The 15,599-nt window shown below is 44.9% G+C and overlaps 1 protein-coding gene across 2 annotated transcripts in view; it reads right to left on the bottom strand.

Moving 5' to 3' along the window:
- Positions 1-11,239: 11,239 nt before the first annotated feature.
- AVIL (advillin) overlaps positions 11,240-15,599 on the bottom strand; it is a 176,611-nt gene continuing 172,251 nt past the window's right edge. For both annotated transcript variants that reach the window (XM_063952298.1, XM_063952297.1), the window contains exons 19-20: positions 12,795-12,926; positions 11,240-11,942 (exon numbers count right to left, since the gene is read on the bottom strand). In XM_063952298.1, coding sequence (XP_063808368.1) covers positions 11,829-11,942; positions 12,795-12,926 — 246 coding nt within the window. In that variant the 3' untranslated portion in view covers positions 11,240-11,828. The remainder of the gene's footprint in view (positions 11,943-12,794; positions 12,927-15,599) is intronic.

Here is a 15,599-nt window from a genome sequence, read left to right as displayed (position 1 = left end):
GCCAGTGTGCTGAGGAGATAGGCTCCGCCCCCTTATCGGCGGCCTTATCTCCCGTTTTTCTATGTATTCTGGCAGGGGTTAAATGCATCCATATAGCCCAGGAGCTATATGTGATGCATTTTTTTGCCATCCAAGGTGTTTTTATTGCGTCTCAGGGCGCCCCCCCCAGCGCCCTGCACCCTCAGTGACCGGAGTGTGAAGTGTGCTGAGAGCAATGGCGCACAGCTGCAGTGCTGTGCGCTACCTTGTTGAAGACAGGACGTCTTCTGCCGCCGATTTTCCGGACCTCTTCTGTCTTCTGGCTCTGTAAGGGGGCCGGCGGCGCGGCTCTGGGACCCATCCAGGCTGGGCCTGTGATCGTCCCTCTGGAGCTAATGTCCAGTAGCCTAAGAAGCCCAATCCACTCTGCACGCAGGTGAGTTCGCTTCTTCTCCCCTTAGTCCCTCGATGCAGTGAGCCTGTTGCCAGCAGGTCTCACTGAAAATAAAAAACCTAACACTAAACTTTTCATTAAGCAGCTCAGGAGAGCCACCTAGTGTGCACCCTTCTCGTTCGGGCACAGAAATCTAACTGAGGCTTGGAGGAGGGTCATGGGGGGAGGAGCCAGTGCACACCAGATAGTCCTAAAGCTTTCTTTAGATGTGCCCAGTCTCCTGCGGAGCCGCTAATCCCCATGGTCCTTACGGAGTCCCCAGCATCCACTTAGGACGTTAGAGAAATTAAGTATGTGGATATATATATATATATATATATATATATATATATATACTGTATACAGCCAGTTTTTCTAAAACTGATGTTAATAAAGCTTCATTGTCACAGCTTCAATACACTGCACATGCCCAATCTCTTCAGTTCCTGGCAGCTGAACAGTGTTGGGCATGGGTAGTGTTTGGATGGGAGACCATCTGGGAATTACAAGGTATTGTAGGTTTAATGCATTGAGACTTGGACTATGATGAACAGTCTTGGAAGAGAAAATTTCAAGACTTTATATACAGATATATAATAGCTGTATGTTTTCTCATAGAATGTGTTGGAATTACAGCTCTGTGGTGCATTTATGGGCAGATCTTTGCTTATGAAAGTTCCCTGCTGTTTGGTAGCAGACTGAAAGTTACCTCAGGATAGAAGTAGGTATCCTATTCCATCTTCTAGGCAGCAATTTTTTACAAGCCAGACGTTTTGTGCCAGCATGGTACTACAGTGGTAGATATTCTACAGGAATGCTGAGGCAGTCCTTTTGCCAAACCTTCAGAAGAGGCAGTCGATGATATCTACTATGGGTCTCCTGCATCTGTGCCAATAGGGGGCAGTCTTCTGAAATTTGTCAGGCATTGGCAGGAATCTGTGCAGAACAGATGAGTTCAGGATGTAGTATCTCAAAGGTATCGGGTGGAATTGCTGGGGTTCCAAGAAGGAATCATTTTTCTGAAAACTAAGGTTGCAGTTGTGAATGACAGTAGAATAATAAACTGGGAGATAATTCAGTTAAATCCACTTAGACAAATACAGTTCTTGAGGGTACAAGTGGATACTACAGTATGTAGTCCCTCTGTAACAAGAGAGATGTGGAAAGATTCCAGAACTGACCACATTGGTACAAGCATGTGACATTACATACTGGACTACGTTTTCTGGGAATAATATCCTCAAACATAGACATATCCTTTGAGCAAGATGGAGAATGTGAAAGTTACAATAGAACTTGCTGAAGTACAGCCAAGAAGGAACCTTCCTGAATTACCAGTTAAAGCTATGTCAAGCTACAAGAGACTTTGTCTTGATAAACAGGTCCGGATCTAATTATAGAACTTCCTTGACAGAAAACCACTGCTTGGTATTTACAATCGATGCAAGTGCAACTGGTTTGGTAGTGCATCTATTGCAATAAGGTTGTCAGGGTTTCTGGACTTGTCAGGAGAAGATGAGTACTTCAAACCAGCGAGCAATAAGGGCAATTTGGAATGCTAAAGCTGTCTAAAAGTATTCTCGGACAACGTGGCAGTGGTACAGTGTTTAAATTGACAATGTGGCACCAAGAGTCGAATGCTGTTTAGAAGTGACAAGAATTTTTAGACTTGGCAGAGTACATCTCAGTTCTCTGTAAGCTCTGTATGTACCAGGAAAAGACAACTTTGTTGCAGACTTTCTCAGCAGACACAAGGTTTTGCCAGGAGAATAGGAGGTGGACGCAAAGATATTTCAAGAGATTGTAATAAGGTTTGGATGGTTGCAGGTGGATCTAATGGACACTCATCCCAAAAAAAAAAAAACCCTCTTCTTTTCTAGGTACCACCTGCTGTGAACAGGCGGATTAGACATGTTCTCCCTAATAGGGAATTTCAAACTGGAATATAAGTTCCCTCATTTATTCCTACTTTCTCTAACGTCCTTGAGGGATGCTGGGACTCCGTAAGGACCATGGGGAATAGACGTGCTCCGCAGGAGATAGGGCACTTTAAGAAAGCTTTGGATTCTGGGTGTGCACTGGCTCCTCCCTCTATGCCCCTCTTCCAGACCTCCGTTTTACACTGTGCCCAGAGCAAGATGGGTGCACTGCAGAGAGCTCTCCACAGTTCTCTGCCTGAAAGCATTTTTGTTTGGATTTTTCTTTCTACTTTTTACTACTTTTTCACAGGGAGCACTGCTGGCAACAGGCTCCCTGCATCGAGGGACTGAGGAGAGAGGAGCAGACCTTCTTGTCAAAGATAAGCTCTGCTTCCTCGGCTACTGGACACCATTAGCTCCAGAGGGGGTGAACGCAGGTTCTTACTAGGCGTCCACCCCCGGAGCCGCGCCGCCGTTCTCCTCACAGAGCCAGAAGTACAGAAGTCAGAAGACGTCTCAGGCGGCAGAAGCCATCAGCTTCACTGAGGTAACGCACAGCACTGCAGCTGTGCGTCATTGCTCCCATACACCTCACACACTCCGGTCACTGTAAGGGTGCAGGGCGCAGGAGGGGCGCCCTGGGCAGCAATATAAACCTCCGCATGGCAAAAAGACTATATACATGTACAGGTGGGCTCTGTACATGTATATAAAAGAGCCCCCGCTATATTTCACTAAGTTTGAGCAGGACAGAAGCCCGCCACCGAGGGGGCGGGGCTTCTTCCTCGGCACTCACCAGCGCCATTTTCTCTCCACAGCACTGCTGAGAGGAAGCTCCCCGGACTCTCCCCTGCTTACACATGGTGAAAGGGTGCTTAAAAGAGAGGGGGGCACATAATTGGCGGTTTACATATTACACAGCGCTGCTGGGGAAAAACATTTTGTGTTGGTCTCCAGGGTTATTGCGCTGGGGTGTGTGCTGGCATACTCTCTCTCTGTCTCTCCAAAGGGCCTTAAAGGGTATACTGTCTTCAGAAAAGAGTTTCCCTGTGTGTGTGAAGTGTAGGTACGCGTGTGTCGACATGTTTGACGAGGAAGGCTCGCTTACTGTGGAGGGGGAGTGTTTGAATGTCAGGTCGCCGTCGGCAACGCCGACACCGGAATGGGTGGATATGCTGAATGTCTTGAATGCAAATGTCAATCTATTGCATAAAAGGTTAGACAAGGCAGAAGCTAGGGATCAGTCAGGTACCCAGTCCATGCTTGTCCCTGTGGCGCCAGGCCCGTCGGGGTCTCAGAAGCGCACCATATCCCAGATCGATGACACAGATACCGACACAGATTCTGACTCTAGTGTCGACTATGAAGATGCAAAATTACAGCCGAAGGTGGCAAAAGGTATTCGGTACATGATTATGGCCATTAAAGAGGTTTTGCATATTACTGAGGAACCCCCCTGTCCCTGACACGAGGGTACACATGTATAAAGAGAAAAAGCCTGAAGTCACTTTTCCATCATCATTTGAATTAAGTGAATTGTGCGAAAAGGCTTGGGACTCTCCAGATAGGAGACCACAAGTTCTCAAAAGGATTCTTATGGCGTATCCTTTTCCACAAACTGATAGGATACGCTGGGAATCTTCACCAAAAGTGGACAAGGCGCTGACACGCTTGTCCAAAAAGGTGCCACTGCCTTCTCAGGATACGGCTTCCCTCAAGGAACCGGCTGATCGCAGGCAGGAAATTACCTTGAAGCACATTTATACTCACTCCGGTACTATTTCTAGACCGGCTATGGCGTCGGCCTGTGTTTGTAGTGCGGTTGTGGCATGGGCGGATTCCTTATCTGCGGAGATTGACACCTTAGATAGGGATGCCATTCAAATGACCATAGAGCATATCAGAGATGCTGCCTTGTATATGAGAGAGGCTCAGAGAGACATTTGTTTATTAAGCTCCAGAATAAATGCTATGTCTATTTCTGCTAGGCGACTCCTGTGGACCCGGCAGTGGACGGGAGATGCCGATTCTAAGCGGCACATGGACTTCTTCTGCAAGACTTGTATATAGTTATTGCTTACATAAGGGTTATGTTATAGTTTTCGGTGATACCGTGGCTATGTTGTTGTTCATACTGTTAACTGGTAAGTTTATCTTAAGTTATACGGTGTGATTGGTGTGGCTGGTATGAATCTCGCCCTTAGATTTACAAAAATCCTTCCTCGTACTGTCCATCTCCTCTGGGCACAGTTTCCCTAACTGAGGTCTGGAGGAGGGGCATAGAGGGAGGAGCCAGTGCACACCCAGAATCCAAAGCTTTCTTAAAGTGCCCTATCTCCTGCGGAGCCCGTCTATTCCCCATGGTCCTTACGGAGTCCCAGCATCCTCTACGGACTACGAGAAATAGATTTACCGGTAAGTAAAATCTAATTATTACTTGTGTCATTAAAAAAACAACAACAAACAAACACACTGAAAAGAGCAAGTAGAAGTGATAATTCTTCCTTACCAGCCAAGGAGAGTGTGGCTCCCAACAGTGGCGAGTATGGCAGCAGAGAGTCCATGGATGTTACCACTCACACCAGGTCAATTATACCCGGGTCCAATATTCTATGTAAACTTGAAAAATTTTCATTTGATGATATGGAAATTGAATGGGAATTATTAAGAAAAATAATTGTCCCGAACAAGTTATTCAGTTTCAAGCAAGAAAAAAGTTATTCTCTAATTTATTATAGGATCTGGAATACCTTTATCTCATGGGCCGAATCTGAATTTGATGTCAGGAGAGTTGAAACACCCCAAATATTGCAGTTTCTATATGATGGGTTGAGAAGGGTCTGACTGTATTAACCATTAAGGTACAGATATCAGCCTTCAGCATGTTGCTGGATAGGAAACGGTCAAGCTATGAAAAGGAATATGGCCTCAAGTTAAATCAGTCCTAGCCCTATCGGATCTGAATCTGATCCTGAACTTCAGTCAGAAGGGTCAGTGAATTACAAGTGTTATAGGCCTTTATGCCCATATCTTAATATTTGCCAGATAAAGATGTGCAAAGAACAAATACAGATTCTTTACCAAAGATGGTGTCAGCGTTTCATTAAACCAGGAGTTTGTTTGTTTCTTTGTTTGTTTGTCCTGCTTCCCACAACCTAAAAGTGAGAAGGAAGAAAGGTTGCATATGCTGAACTTATGACAAGCAGTTTTTGTCTATTTGGATAGGAGTGATAAACTTTTGGAAAACAAAGTATTTGTTTTACATGTAGGCATAAAGAAAGGTGGAGCACCCACGAAGCAACCTTTTGCCAGGTGGATCAGGGAGCTAATTATTCTTGTGTATGAAGAAAGTAGTCATAAAATCTGAAGGCACACTCAACCAGTGTTGTTGCAATTTCCTGGGTTAAGGACGCTTTGGTATCAATGAAAGACATGTACAGTAGCCAACTGGCCGTCTGTTCCACACTTTCTCTAGTCGCTATGCTCTGGATTTGGCTGGCGCCCACTTTGACAGTGATGTCCTTGAAGGGGCATTGTGATGAATGAATAAAATTGTTTAATTAAGCATGAATTTCTGTTAGCTGGACTATTTGTTACCCTCCCTATATTATGCTTTGGTATTTCCCAGAGTAATGACTGCCATGAAGTAGTGCAGAAGAAAATAGCAAATTATATTTACCGATAATTTCATTTCTTCAAGATACTTCATGGCAGCTTATAACATACCCTCCCTTTTTTTAGTGTTTTTTTCCACAGGAACCGAATGTGAGGAGACACTCAAAGACTGAGGAGGAAGAGGAGGAGTAGCTCTATATATCCTAAGTGGGCGGTCTCTGAAGTGTGAAAAAACTTCCTGTCTAGAACTAGGTGAATGGGATGCAATCCCAGAGTAATGGCTGCCATGAAGTTTCTTGAAGAAATGAAATTATCGGTAAATATAATTTGCCATTTTCTCCCTCTCTTGCTTCTATTAGCTGGTGACATTTCACTAAATCCGGACCCCAACCACTTGCCCCACCCACATTCACCTGATTTGTAACAATATATAAATCCAGCTAACCTCATAAATATCACGTCTCCCATCAACCTCCAAATCATTAAAATGTGCCTTTAACCTGGGGGCTATAACAGAAACATAGCTCACACAATCAGACACAGCCTCCCCTGCAGCACTGTCACACAGTGGTCTCCACTTTACACACAGCTCCAGGCCTGGTAACAGTAAAGGAGGTGGGGTTGGATTATTACTATACCAATCTTTCACATACAGAGTTCTACCACAGATTCCATCACTCACATTCACATAATTTTATAATTTCAGTACATTCTATCAGGATTTACACGCCTTTCTCTGCATGTTGCAGCTGTCTATCGCCCACTTGGGAAACCCAAACAATTTCTGGAAGATCTTTCTGCCTTGCTCCCTCACTTCCTATCCTCTGCCATCTCCACTATCTCCATGGGTGATTTCAATATCGATATTGATAGTTCAAAATCTGATGCTCATGCCTCCAAACTACTCTCTCTAACCTCCTCTTTCAGCCTCTACCAATGGACTGACTCCTTTACTCATCAGTGGGCCACTGCCTTGATCTTGTATTCACTAGACTATTCTCAGTTTCTAAATTCACTAACATTCCTTTCCCTCTCTCAGATCACAACCTTATCACCTGCATACTCTCCTCCATAACTTCAAAATCAATTCACTGAAGTCCCCTAATCCACCTCAAACTGGTAGAAATATTAACAATTAATTTTCAAGAACTTTACACCTGTCTGCAACAACTGAAATAGCCCTCGACAAAGTGACTCCAACTACCCATCACAATCCACGTACTCCTAGATGTCTACTGCGGCACTCTAAATTAACAGACACCTCCAAAAACTCTCAAAGTTGAACATCAGTGGCATAAATCTTGAACACCAATCGACTTCCTCACATATAAGACTATCTGCCATTCCTACTGTAATGCATTGGACACTGCCAAACAAACATATTCCCAAACTCTCCTCTTCTCAAGTCTCTAACCCCAAGTGACTTTTTAATACATTTAAATCACTTCTCAACCCTCCCTCACCCAACCCAATAGCCACTATCAATGTGCAAGATCTTGCGTGCTACTTCAAGGACAAGATTAATAAGATCCGGGATGAAATGGTATGCTCTTCCTCAGTCAGTGACCTGCTCAATACCATATTTGAACCTCTGACACTCTCTTCATTTGATCCCATAAATGAAGATGAAGTATTAACACTTTTCTTATCCTCCTACTCTACTACCTCTCCTCTTGAACTCATGTGCTCATCTCTAATTTCTCTTTTTACTGATATCTTTCCCTTCTTTTCAAGCATGCAGTGATTACTCCCATTCTGAAAAAAAAAACTAAATTTTGCAGCATGCATCTAAAAAAAAAAATATTCAAAATATGACCATACCTTACTCAAGACACTGGAAAAACGCTAATCCATGCTCTCATTATCTCCCATTGATTATTGCAAGTCTTCTTACTGCTCTTACCAAAAACAGACACTCACCACTACAATCCATTCTGAATGCAACTGCGAGGCTAATCTTCCTCGCTAGACGTTCATCATCTATGAATCCACTGTCAGTCCCTCCATTGGTTACCTGTATTCTACCGTTTTCAATATAAAATACTTTTACTCACACACAAAGCTATTAATGAAACTACGCCAACGTACATCACTTTGCTTATCTCAAAATTACTCCCAACCCGACCACTTCGCTCTTCACAAGATCTACCTCTCTCATCCACACTCATTATTCGCTCCCATTCACAATTGCAGGATTGTAAGAAACTCCTCTAGTCTCCAAACCTTCAAGCGTTCCCTGAAAACTCACCTCTTCCGGCATTATTAACAAATTCCAGAACCGCCCACATAACCTTTATAAACTGTCCTATCCAAATACATCCCCACTGTAGAGTCCACTCATATTTTCTTTTTTTACTTCCCATCCTCCTGACCCCAGGCCAACATTGCTGTGTGACCATATCATACAGCCCACCAAGAACCTTTGTAAATCTGATGAACCATTATGCAATAGATAACACCTATTTTTGTGTTTCAAGATTTTATAGATTGTAAGCTTGCGAGCAAGGCCTTTCTACCTCTATAACTATTACCCAGTTTTGTTTTATCACTGTTGTTTCCAGTTGTAAAGTGCAACTGAATTTGCTGTGCTATATAAGAAACTGTTAATTAATTAAATGAATAAATAGGTTTATACAGTACATATTAGAGGTAATTTGAACAGGCATTGGGCCTGATTCAGAGTTTTACACAAATATGATGGATTCTGTGCATGCACAGATGATGCACTGCACATGAGCACATCTTACTCTGCAAGATCACACGCAGTGCCCCCATGATTGACATGCTGTGGGCGTTTTGAGGTTGGTGCGGGGTTGGCAATGAAGCTGCACTGGCTCCATCTGTGTGACCAATGCTCTACCACTGATTGAGCTCCGGCCACCACTGGTTGAAATAACACAACAACTGTCAACCTGAAGGGCCCTACACACTGGGCGAAGTTGGCAATATTATCAACCATCAATATTATCGATATTCACATTTTTTTGCCAATGATTTAAAGCTTACACATTAGACGATATGCATGGCCAATTTGGACGATATTAGAGTACAGACATCTATATTGTCCAAATTGACTGGCATGTTTAAACAATGATCGTTCAAAGATGAACGATTGCGGACACACGCATCGTTCATCGTTGAAGCATCCACACTGAAAGATATGAATGATTTATCGTTCATTTATGAACAACATCATTCATATCTTTCAAATATATCGACCAGTGTGTAGGACCCTTAAGTGTCAGGACCCGGGCTGGAGCAGAATCAATTCCAGAGATGATTCTTTGCACAAGATCACTTAGACACCTAAGGTACATAAAGCCACAAGCCTCCATTAAGTCATCCCTAAGCTGTAAACAACTTACCGGTAAGTCTAACAAACCTCTCTCATACACTGAATCACAGATACAGAAACAAGGATAACGCTTTTTCCTTAAGACTGTTCCAACCTTGTACTGTGATTACCCATGGAATTATCTTAAGCAAAGGGCCCTCAGCATACCTCAGTCGCTCTCTGGTTCCTCCCCATCCCCCTTCCCCCATCACACCCGTCTCCCACACCCTGCCGGCACCATGTTTCTCCCACCACCAATTTCATTGTATTTTGACTGATTATACCAACTATAAAACAATTTAAAATGGAATGAACCAATACAAATAACATTCTGTACCACTAAACACAACGCCCAGATACACAATTAGATAGTACTGATCTACTATGTACATAAAGCACTAACACAGACCTCACCCACTCACTAGCAACATATTCAGGTGAAGCACTGCACCCAGACTCCTCCTAATTATTATACTAACGTAGAAAGGTAGGAAACCTTGCAGGGTCAGAAGCTCCCACAACCTATATATTTAGTGCAGATAATTTAAGCTATTACAAAGTAATTATAACACCTTTACTTTGTAAACAAGAAGCGCTTAACTTATTTCCTTCATATAACCCCCAGTGGCAAAAGGTAGCGGATACAAAAATCTATCTGGATTCCTTTTGTAGGAGCAGGGTTCATGGCGAAACACATAGGAAGTTATTTTTGTTATGCCATATTTATTTCAGTACTCGGTATATTAGCTTTTACTCATGAATTCTGCATGAGGCTTTCAATTCTGAAAATCAATTGAAAACATTGGTAATCTCTTTAAAGGCAGTTGGGTCTGTTATTGATCATGTAAGTGAATCTAATTGGAATCAGGGACATTGTAAACCATTTAAACATTAGCTTCTCAGCCAAAGTTTCAACAAATGGAACCATGAGGACAAGATACGCTACAGAAATATTTGTATCTTAACTTCTTCCTTATTTAGAAAAAAATATATATATATTCCCACAAAGACCATTTTACTGATTATCCTCCGTTCCCAATAAAAGGACTGGATTCCCCGAGTGTAGTATGGTATGCCGGCGGCCAGGCTCTCGGCGCCGGAATCCCGACCGCCGGTATACCAACAGCTGGGCGAGCGCAAATGAGCCCCTTGCGGGCTCGCGCTTGCCACGATGCAGGCACGGTGGTCCGTTATGCGCGCCATGCTATCTATTCTCCCTCCAGGGGGGTCGTGGACCCCAACAGGGAGAAAAGGTGTCGGGATTCTGGCATCGGTATACTGTGCCCCAGGATCCCAACAGCCGGCAAACTGAAGACCACCCGGATTCCCCAACACACATATAGGACCCTATTCAGGTTGAGTAGCAGATTGGACTAAAAGCAGAATCTGCTATTTAGTACGATCGCATGCCAAGTCCCGCCCAGCTTTGCGATCGCAATTTAATTGCGATCAAATGTCTGACCAGGGAATTATGGATGCTCCCTGCATAAGCAGACGCACTGCCGCCATTTTCTTCATGATGTCACACGCAGCTGTCCTAAAATCAGTCCGGCTATGCCTGTGCTGGCCGGACCACTCCGCCACAACGGCACTCTTTCCCCCCCTGGCGGCCACCGCTGTCAATCATAATGAGATTGCATCCTCCACACACATTTGCAATGCTGCGCATGCGCAGGCGGCCAATAATCACCCAATCTGCGTTTTCGCAGCACTGCGTTCCGAGCTGAATGAGGGCCATAATCAGGACTTCCAATCACCCTTGTAGCAGCTTAGGTCTCCCAATAAAAAGTCAGATCTGAAAGAGCAGCTCTAAGGCTTTTAAGGACATTTGATATATTTGTGTTTGATGATCAATAACGAATTATAATATAAGCCATGATATTATACATTCATAGCTTTATACCAGATATCTGTATAAGGTGCAACGATGTTGGAAGGAGAAGTATAAAAACCAAGGCATTCATCTCTATGGTGCCTACGCCACAGCTACCATTTTATTATATATTCAAGTCCAACTTATTCACTGAATGGAATATTTTCAGCAGCATCCCAAAATTGCAGTACATTTTGCGGTAATATTTGATAACTGTTATATTTGTAGCATTTACCAAAAGAAAATCCTACTTACATTATTGCTCCAACAAAATACATGGCAAATAGGCTTTTACTCATTGCACCTTTAAAAAAAAACACAGGACATCACAAACAACAGTAATTACATCCCTGTATGTTACATGTAATAAGGCAGAAGGGAATGCCTCTAATGGGTTGCTTGGCCTTCAAATGGTGATACCAGGGGCTTGCAAAGCATGATGGGAAAAGGAGGCGAACCAAAGGCCTAAACCTGCAGCATCTCAGGCATTGTCTTATTGACTAGCATAATTAAAGCTCATAAAAGGTAACATATAATGTTTTTATTTCAGCCAACTGGATACCCAATGCACTGCCATGCTGCAAGTTTTTCTGGTACTGGTTTTGTGCTTTAAAACCAACAGGTAATCTTTAGTAATGCCCACAATTCCAAGGCTGTCCTGTATGGAAGGCAGTTCTAGAATAGTCCTAGCTCCTTTTTAATGTTCAGTTGTTTCCATGAAGGTAAAGCTGAATATTCTCCTCTGGTCATCCCAAAGACAGCAACAAAGTCCTGGTCTGATAGGTAAATCTATGAAATGAAAGCAGAGGAAAAGTTACATACTGTAGCTAATGTTCCCTTCAAGGAATGCCAGCTCAGTTCATAATGGGCTTTGACAGGACGGTCCCTTCCCCAACCCGTATGATTCCATGCCTGGTCACAGTTTGTAATTAAAGGGCTGGGTCCTGATATGTGATAGGTAACTCTTGAGGGGCTCGCTGCACTCGCCAGGTACGTGCGGTGAGCTAAAGGGTAGTATAAGAAGAATCACTGGCGCTCACCACGCTGCGGGCTCAGTGGCGAGCTTCGCTCGCCACAGGTTCTATTCTCCCTCTATGGGTGTCTTGAAGTAATCAAATTGAAGTTCTTTGAAACATTTGTTTTCTAATTATGTGACAAACATTTCATCATGTAAGTGACTGGGTTAAAAACTCATTGTTTTTCAAAAAATACAGTTATGCAGCCTATGCCACATTCATAAATGTATGTAATGGTATAAAAAGCCGGTCATTAATTCGGGTTCAGTATATTATCTCAACATTTAGAATGTCGATAGGATAATATGTCGACATTGACGAAATGTCGATATGATGAGAATGTTGACACTGTAACCCTAATCCTAACCTTAAAGACTAATGCAAATTTCAACATTTTGAAAATATAGACATTTCATATGTCAATATTCTGTCCATGTCAACATTTTCCAGGTGTTGACAGTTATGATATTAACATTTTAACTATGTCAACATCATAATTGTCGACATTCTGGTGCCAACATTATGAATGTCAACTTCATGACTGCATCCCATTAATTCTAGTAATTGTTGCATCTATGGCCAACCTGAGTCATAGACTCGTCCTTCCCACATAAACTCATCTTACCTCTTTCCTCGTGGGATCCACCCACTCTGGTAGCTCATCTTTCTGTTTTCCTTTTAAGGCATCAAGGGGTAAGATCTGGTAACTATTCCTTTGGGTTGGAGTACTGGGGGAAAGAGCGACTCCATTTACTTCCTATAAGAAACAAACTATAGTAACTGCAGTGGTAGAAAAAAAAATTGGCAGGAGCGCAAGAAGCTTTAGTCCTGAAGAAAGTACGATAATTGTTAGATGATTAAATTATATCTGCGACCTAAACAGAGACAAAAGTACTCTCTTAAATTACTACTGTGAATACACAAACACAAAACACTTTCAGCTCGAAAGCAATAATAAATAAAATTATTAAATTAATGTAAATCAGACAGTGCCGTAACTAGACATTTTAGCACTGTGTGCAAGAAACAGCACTGGCAGCCCCTCCCCCCCCATATTTAAAATAAGGCCAGTGCGCGGCATAGGCATGCCTCAAAAATATAGGGGCGTGGCCACTAAATAATACCAATTCCTATTATGCTGCACAGTAGTCTCCATTATTCAAAGTGCGGTAGCCCCTTTTACACATTACACCAGGTAGAGCACCTCTCACACATGACGCCAGGTAGAGCCCCATTTTACACATTACACCAGGTAGGGCACCTCTCACACATGACGCCAGGTAGAGCCCCATTTTACACATTACGGCAGGCAGAGCTACCTTTTACACATTTTGGCAGGTGGAGTCCCCTATTACACATTACAGCAGGGGGTGGTCTTCTGTTTGCCGGCGGTCGGGCTCCCGGCGCTCAGTATACCGGCGCCGGGAGCCCGACAGCCGGAATACCGACAATTATTTTCCCTCGTGGGGGTCCACGACCCCCATAGAGGGAGAATAAAATAGTGTGGCGCGCGTAGCGCGCCACCGTGCCCGTAGCGTGGCGAGCGCAGCGAGCCCGCAAGGGGCTCATTTGCGCTTGCCAAGCTGTCGGTAAGCCGGCGGTCGGGCTCCCGGCGCCGGGATGCTGGTCGCCGGGAGCCCGACCGCCGGCCAGCCGTAGTGAACCCTACAGCAGGTAGTCACAAGAGAAAGAGAGGGAGGGTAAGAGAAAGAAAGGTGGCAGGTAGAGAGACAGAAAAAGTGTGGTGGGGAGGAGACAAAGAGAGAGGGATGGGAGGGGGAGAGAGGAGGAGGATAGACGGGTGGGAGAGGGATAGACATGAGCGGCAGAAGGCAGCAAGCTAGGCTCCAGTACCTGAGCCTAGTCTAAGCACATGGGAGAGAGACACAAGTACCTATCTAATGGTTGCAGGCAGTGCACTCACCCACCGGCAGCGGTGGTGGAGCCAAGCTTCCTCTTCCTGGGAGTGCGGGTGGCCATGACGGAGTCGGCGGATGTCCCTGTTCAAACTCATCCTCCCGGCATCCCCTGTACAGCTCCCTGCCGGGAGGAGGCCCATCCCTGGACCAGCCTATATGCTGGAAGGACACTGGGCAGCTGCAGGAGTGAAGGAGGAAGGGGGAGGAGCGGGGTGGACCACTCATCCGACAGAGAGAGGTAGCCGGGCGCAATGCTACGGTTATAAAATGTAGCGGGCAGCACTGGTACTGGCGGCGGCCAATCGGGGTGTATGCGAATGGTGGACACACAGCACATGTGCGCTGTGTGCTAAGCACCATCGCCCCACACCTTGTTACGGCCCTGATGTCAGAGTCAACAGTTACAGCATATAATTTAATATATTACACCTCTCCGCATACTCAGCCCAGATTGCCACCACCACCACCACCACCACCCCCACCCCTTCCCGTCTAAACCCTGTGGATTCCTGGCTGAATATAACGAGAGGCTCCAAAAGCTTCCCAAAAAGGTCCTCTTAATATATAAACTACTATCTGACTGCTCCCATTCTGGAGACCTCATTCGAGTCCCAAATGTCCTGTAAGTGAGCCACTGTTTCTCAGCAACTTCGGTAAACCATACATTATAAGTTTTTACAGACTCTGCTAACTATATTTCTCTTACGTCCTAGAGGATGCTGGGGACTCCGTAAGGACCATGGGGTATAGACGGGCTCCGCAGGAGATATGGGCACTCTAAAGACTTTAGGATAGAATGGGTGTGCACTGGCTCCTCCCTCTATGCCCCTCCTCCAGACCTCAGTTAGATCCTGTGCCCAGAGGCGACTGGATGCACTGCAGGGGAGCTCTCCTGAGTTTCTCTGAAAAATACTTTTGTTAGGTTTTTTTATTTTCAGGGAGCACTGCTGGCAACAGGCTCCCTGCATCGTGGGACTGAGGGGATAGAAGCAGACCTACTTAAATGATAAGCCCTGCTTCTTAGGCTACTGGACACCATTAGCTCCAGAGGGAGTCGGAAAGCAGGTCTCACCCTCGCCGTTCGTCCCGGAGCCGCGCCACCGTCCTCCTCACAGAGCCGGAAGATAGAAGCCGGGTGAGTATGAGAAGAAAGAAGACTTCAAAGACGGCAGAAGACTTCATGATCTTCACTGAGGTAACGCGCTGTGGTAACGCTACGTGCCATTGCTCCCACACAGTTCACACACAGCAGGCACTGTAAGGGTGCAGGGCGCAGGGGGGGCGCCTGGGCAGCAGCATTAACCTTAAGGGACACTGGCATAGAAAGTAGATACTGCGGAGGCAGTATATTAATAAACCCCCGCCCAGGGCCGGCGCTTCCATTAGGCAGCTTTAGGCAGCTGCCTATGGGCGGCGAGACTTGAGGGGCGGCCCGATTCTCCCCTCCCCATACGAGGAGGTCAGTGACTCACCGGCCGCCCACTGTGATGCTTTGTGCTCCAGGGTGCCCC

This window comes from Pseudophryne corroboree, chromosome 2 (genome assembly GCF_028390025.1).
Source record: "Pseudophryne corroboree isolate aPseCor3 chromosome 2, aPseCor3.hap2, whole genome shotgun sequence".
In the NCBI taxonomy this organism is placed as follows: domain Eukaryota; kingdom Metazoa; phylum Chordata; class Amphibia; order Anura; family Myobatrachidae; genus Pseudophryne; species Pseudophryne corroboree.
This window is presented reverse-complemented; position numbering and strand designations above follow the sequence as displayed.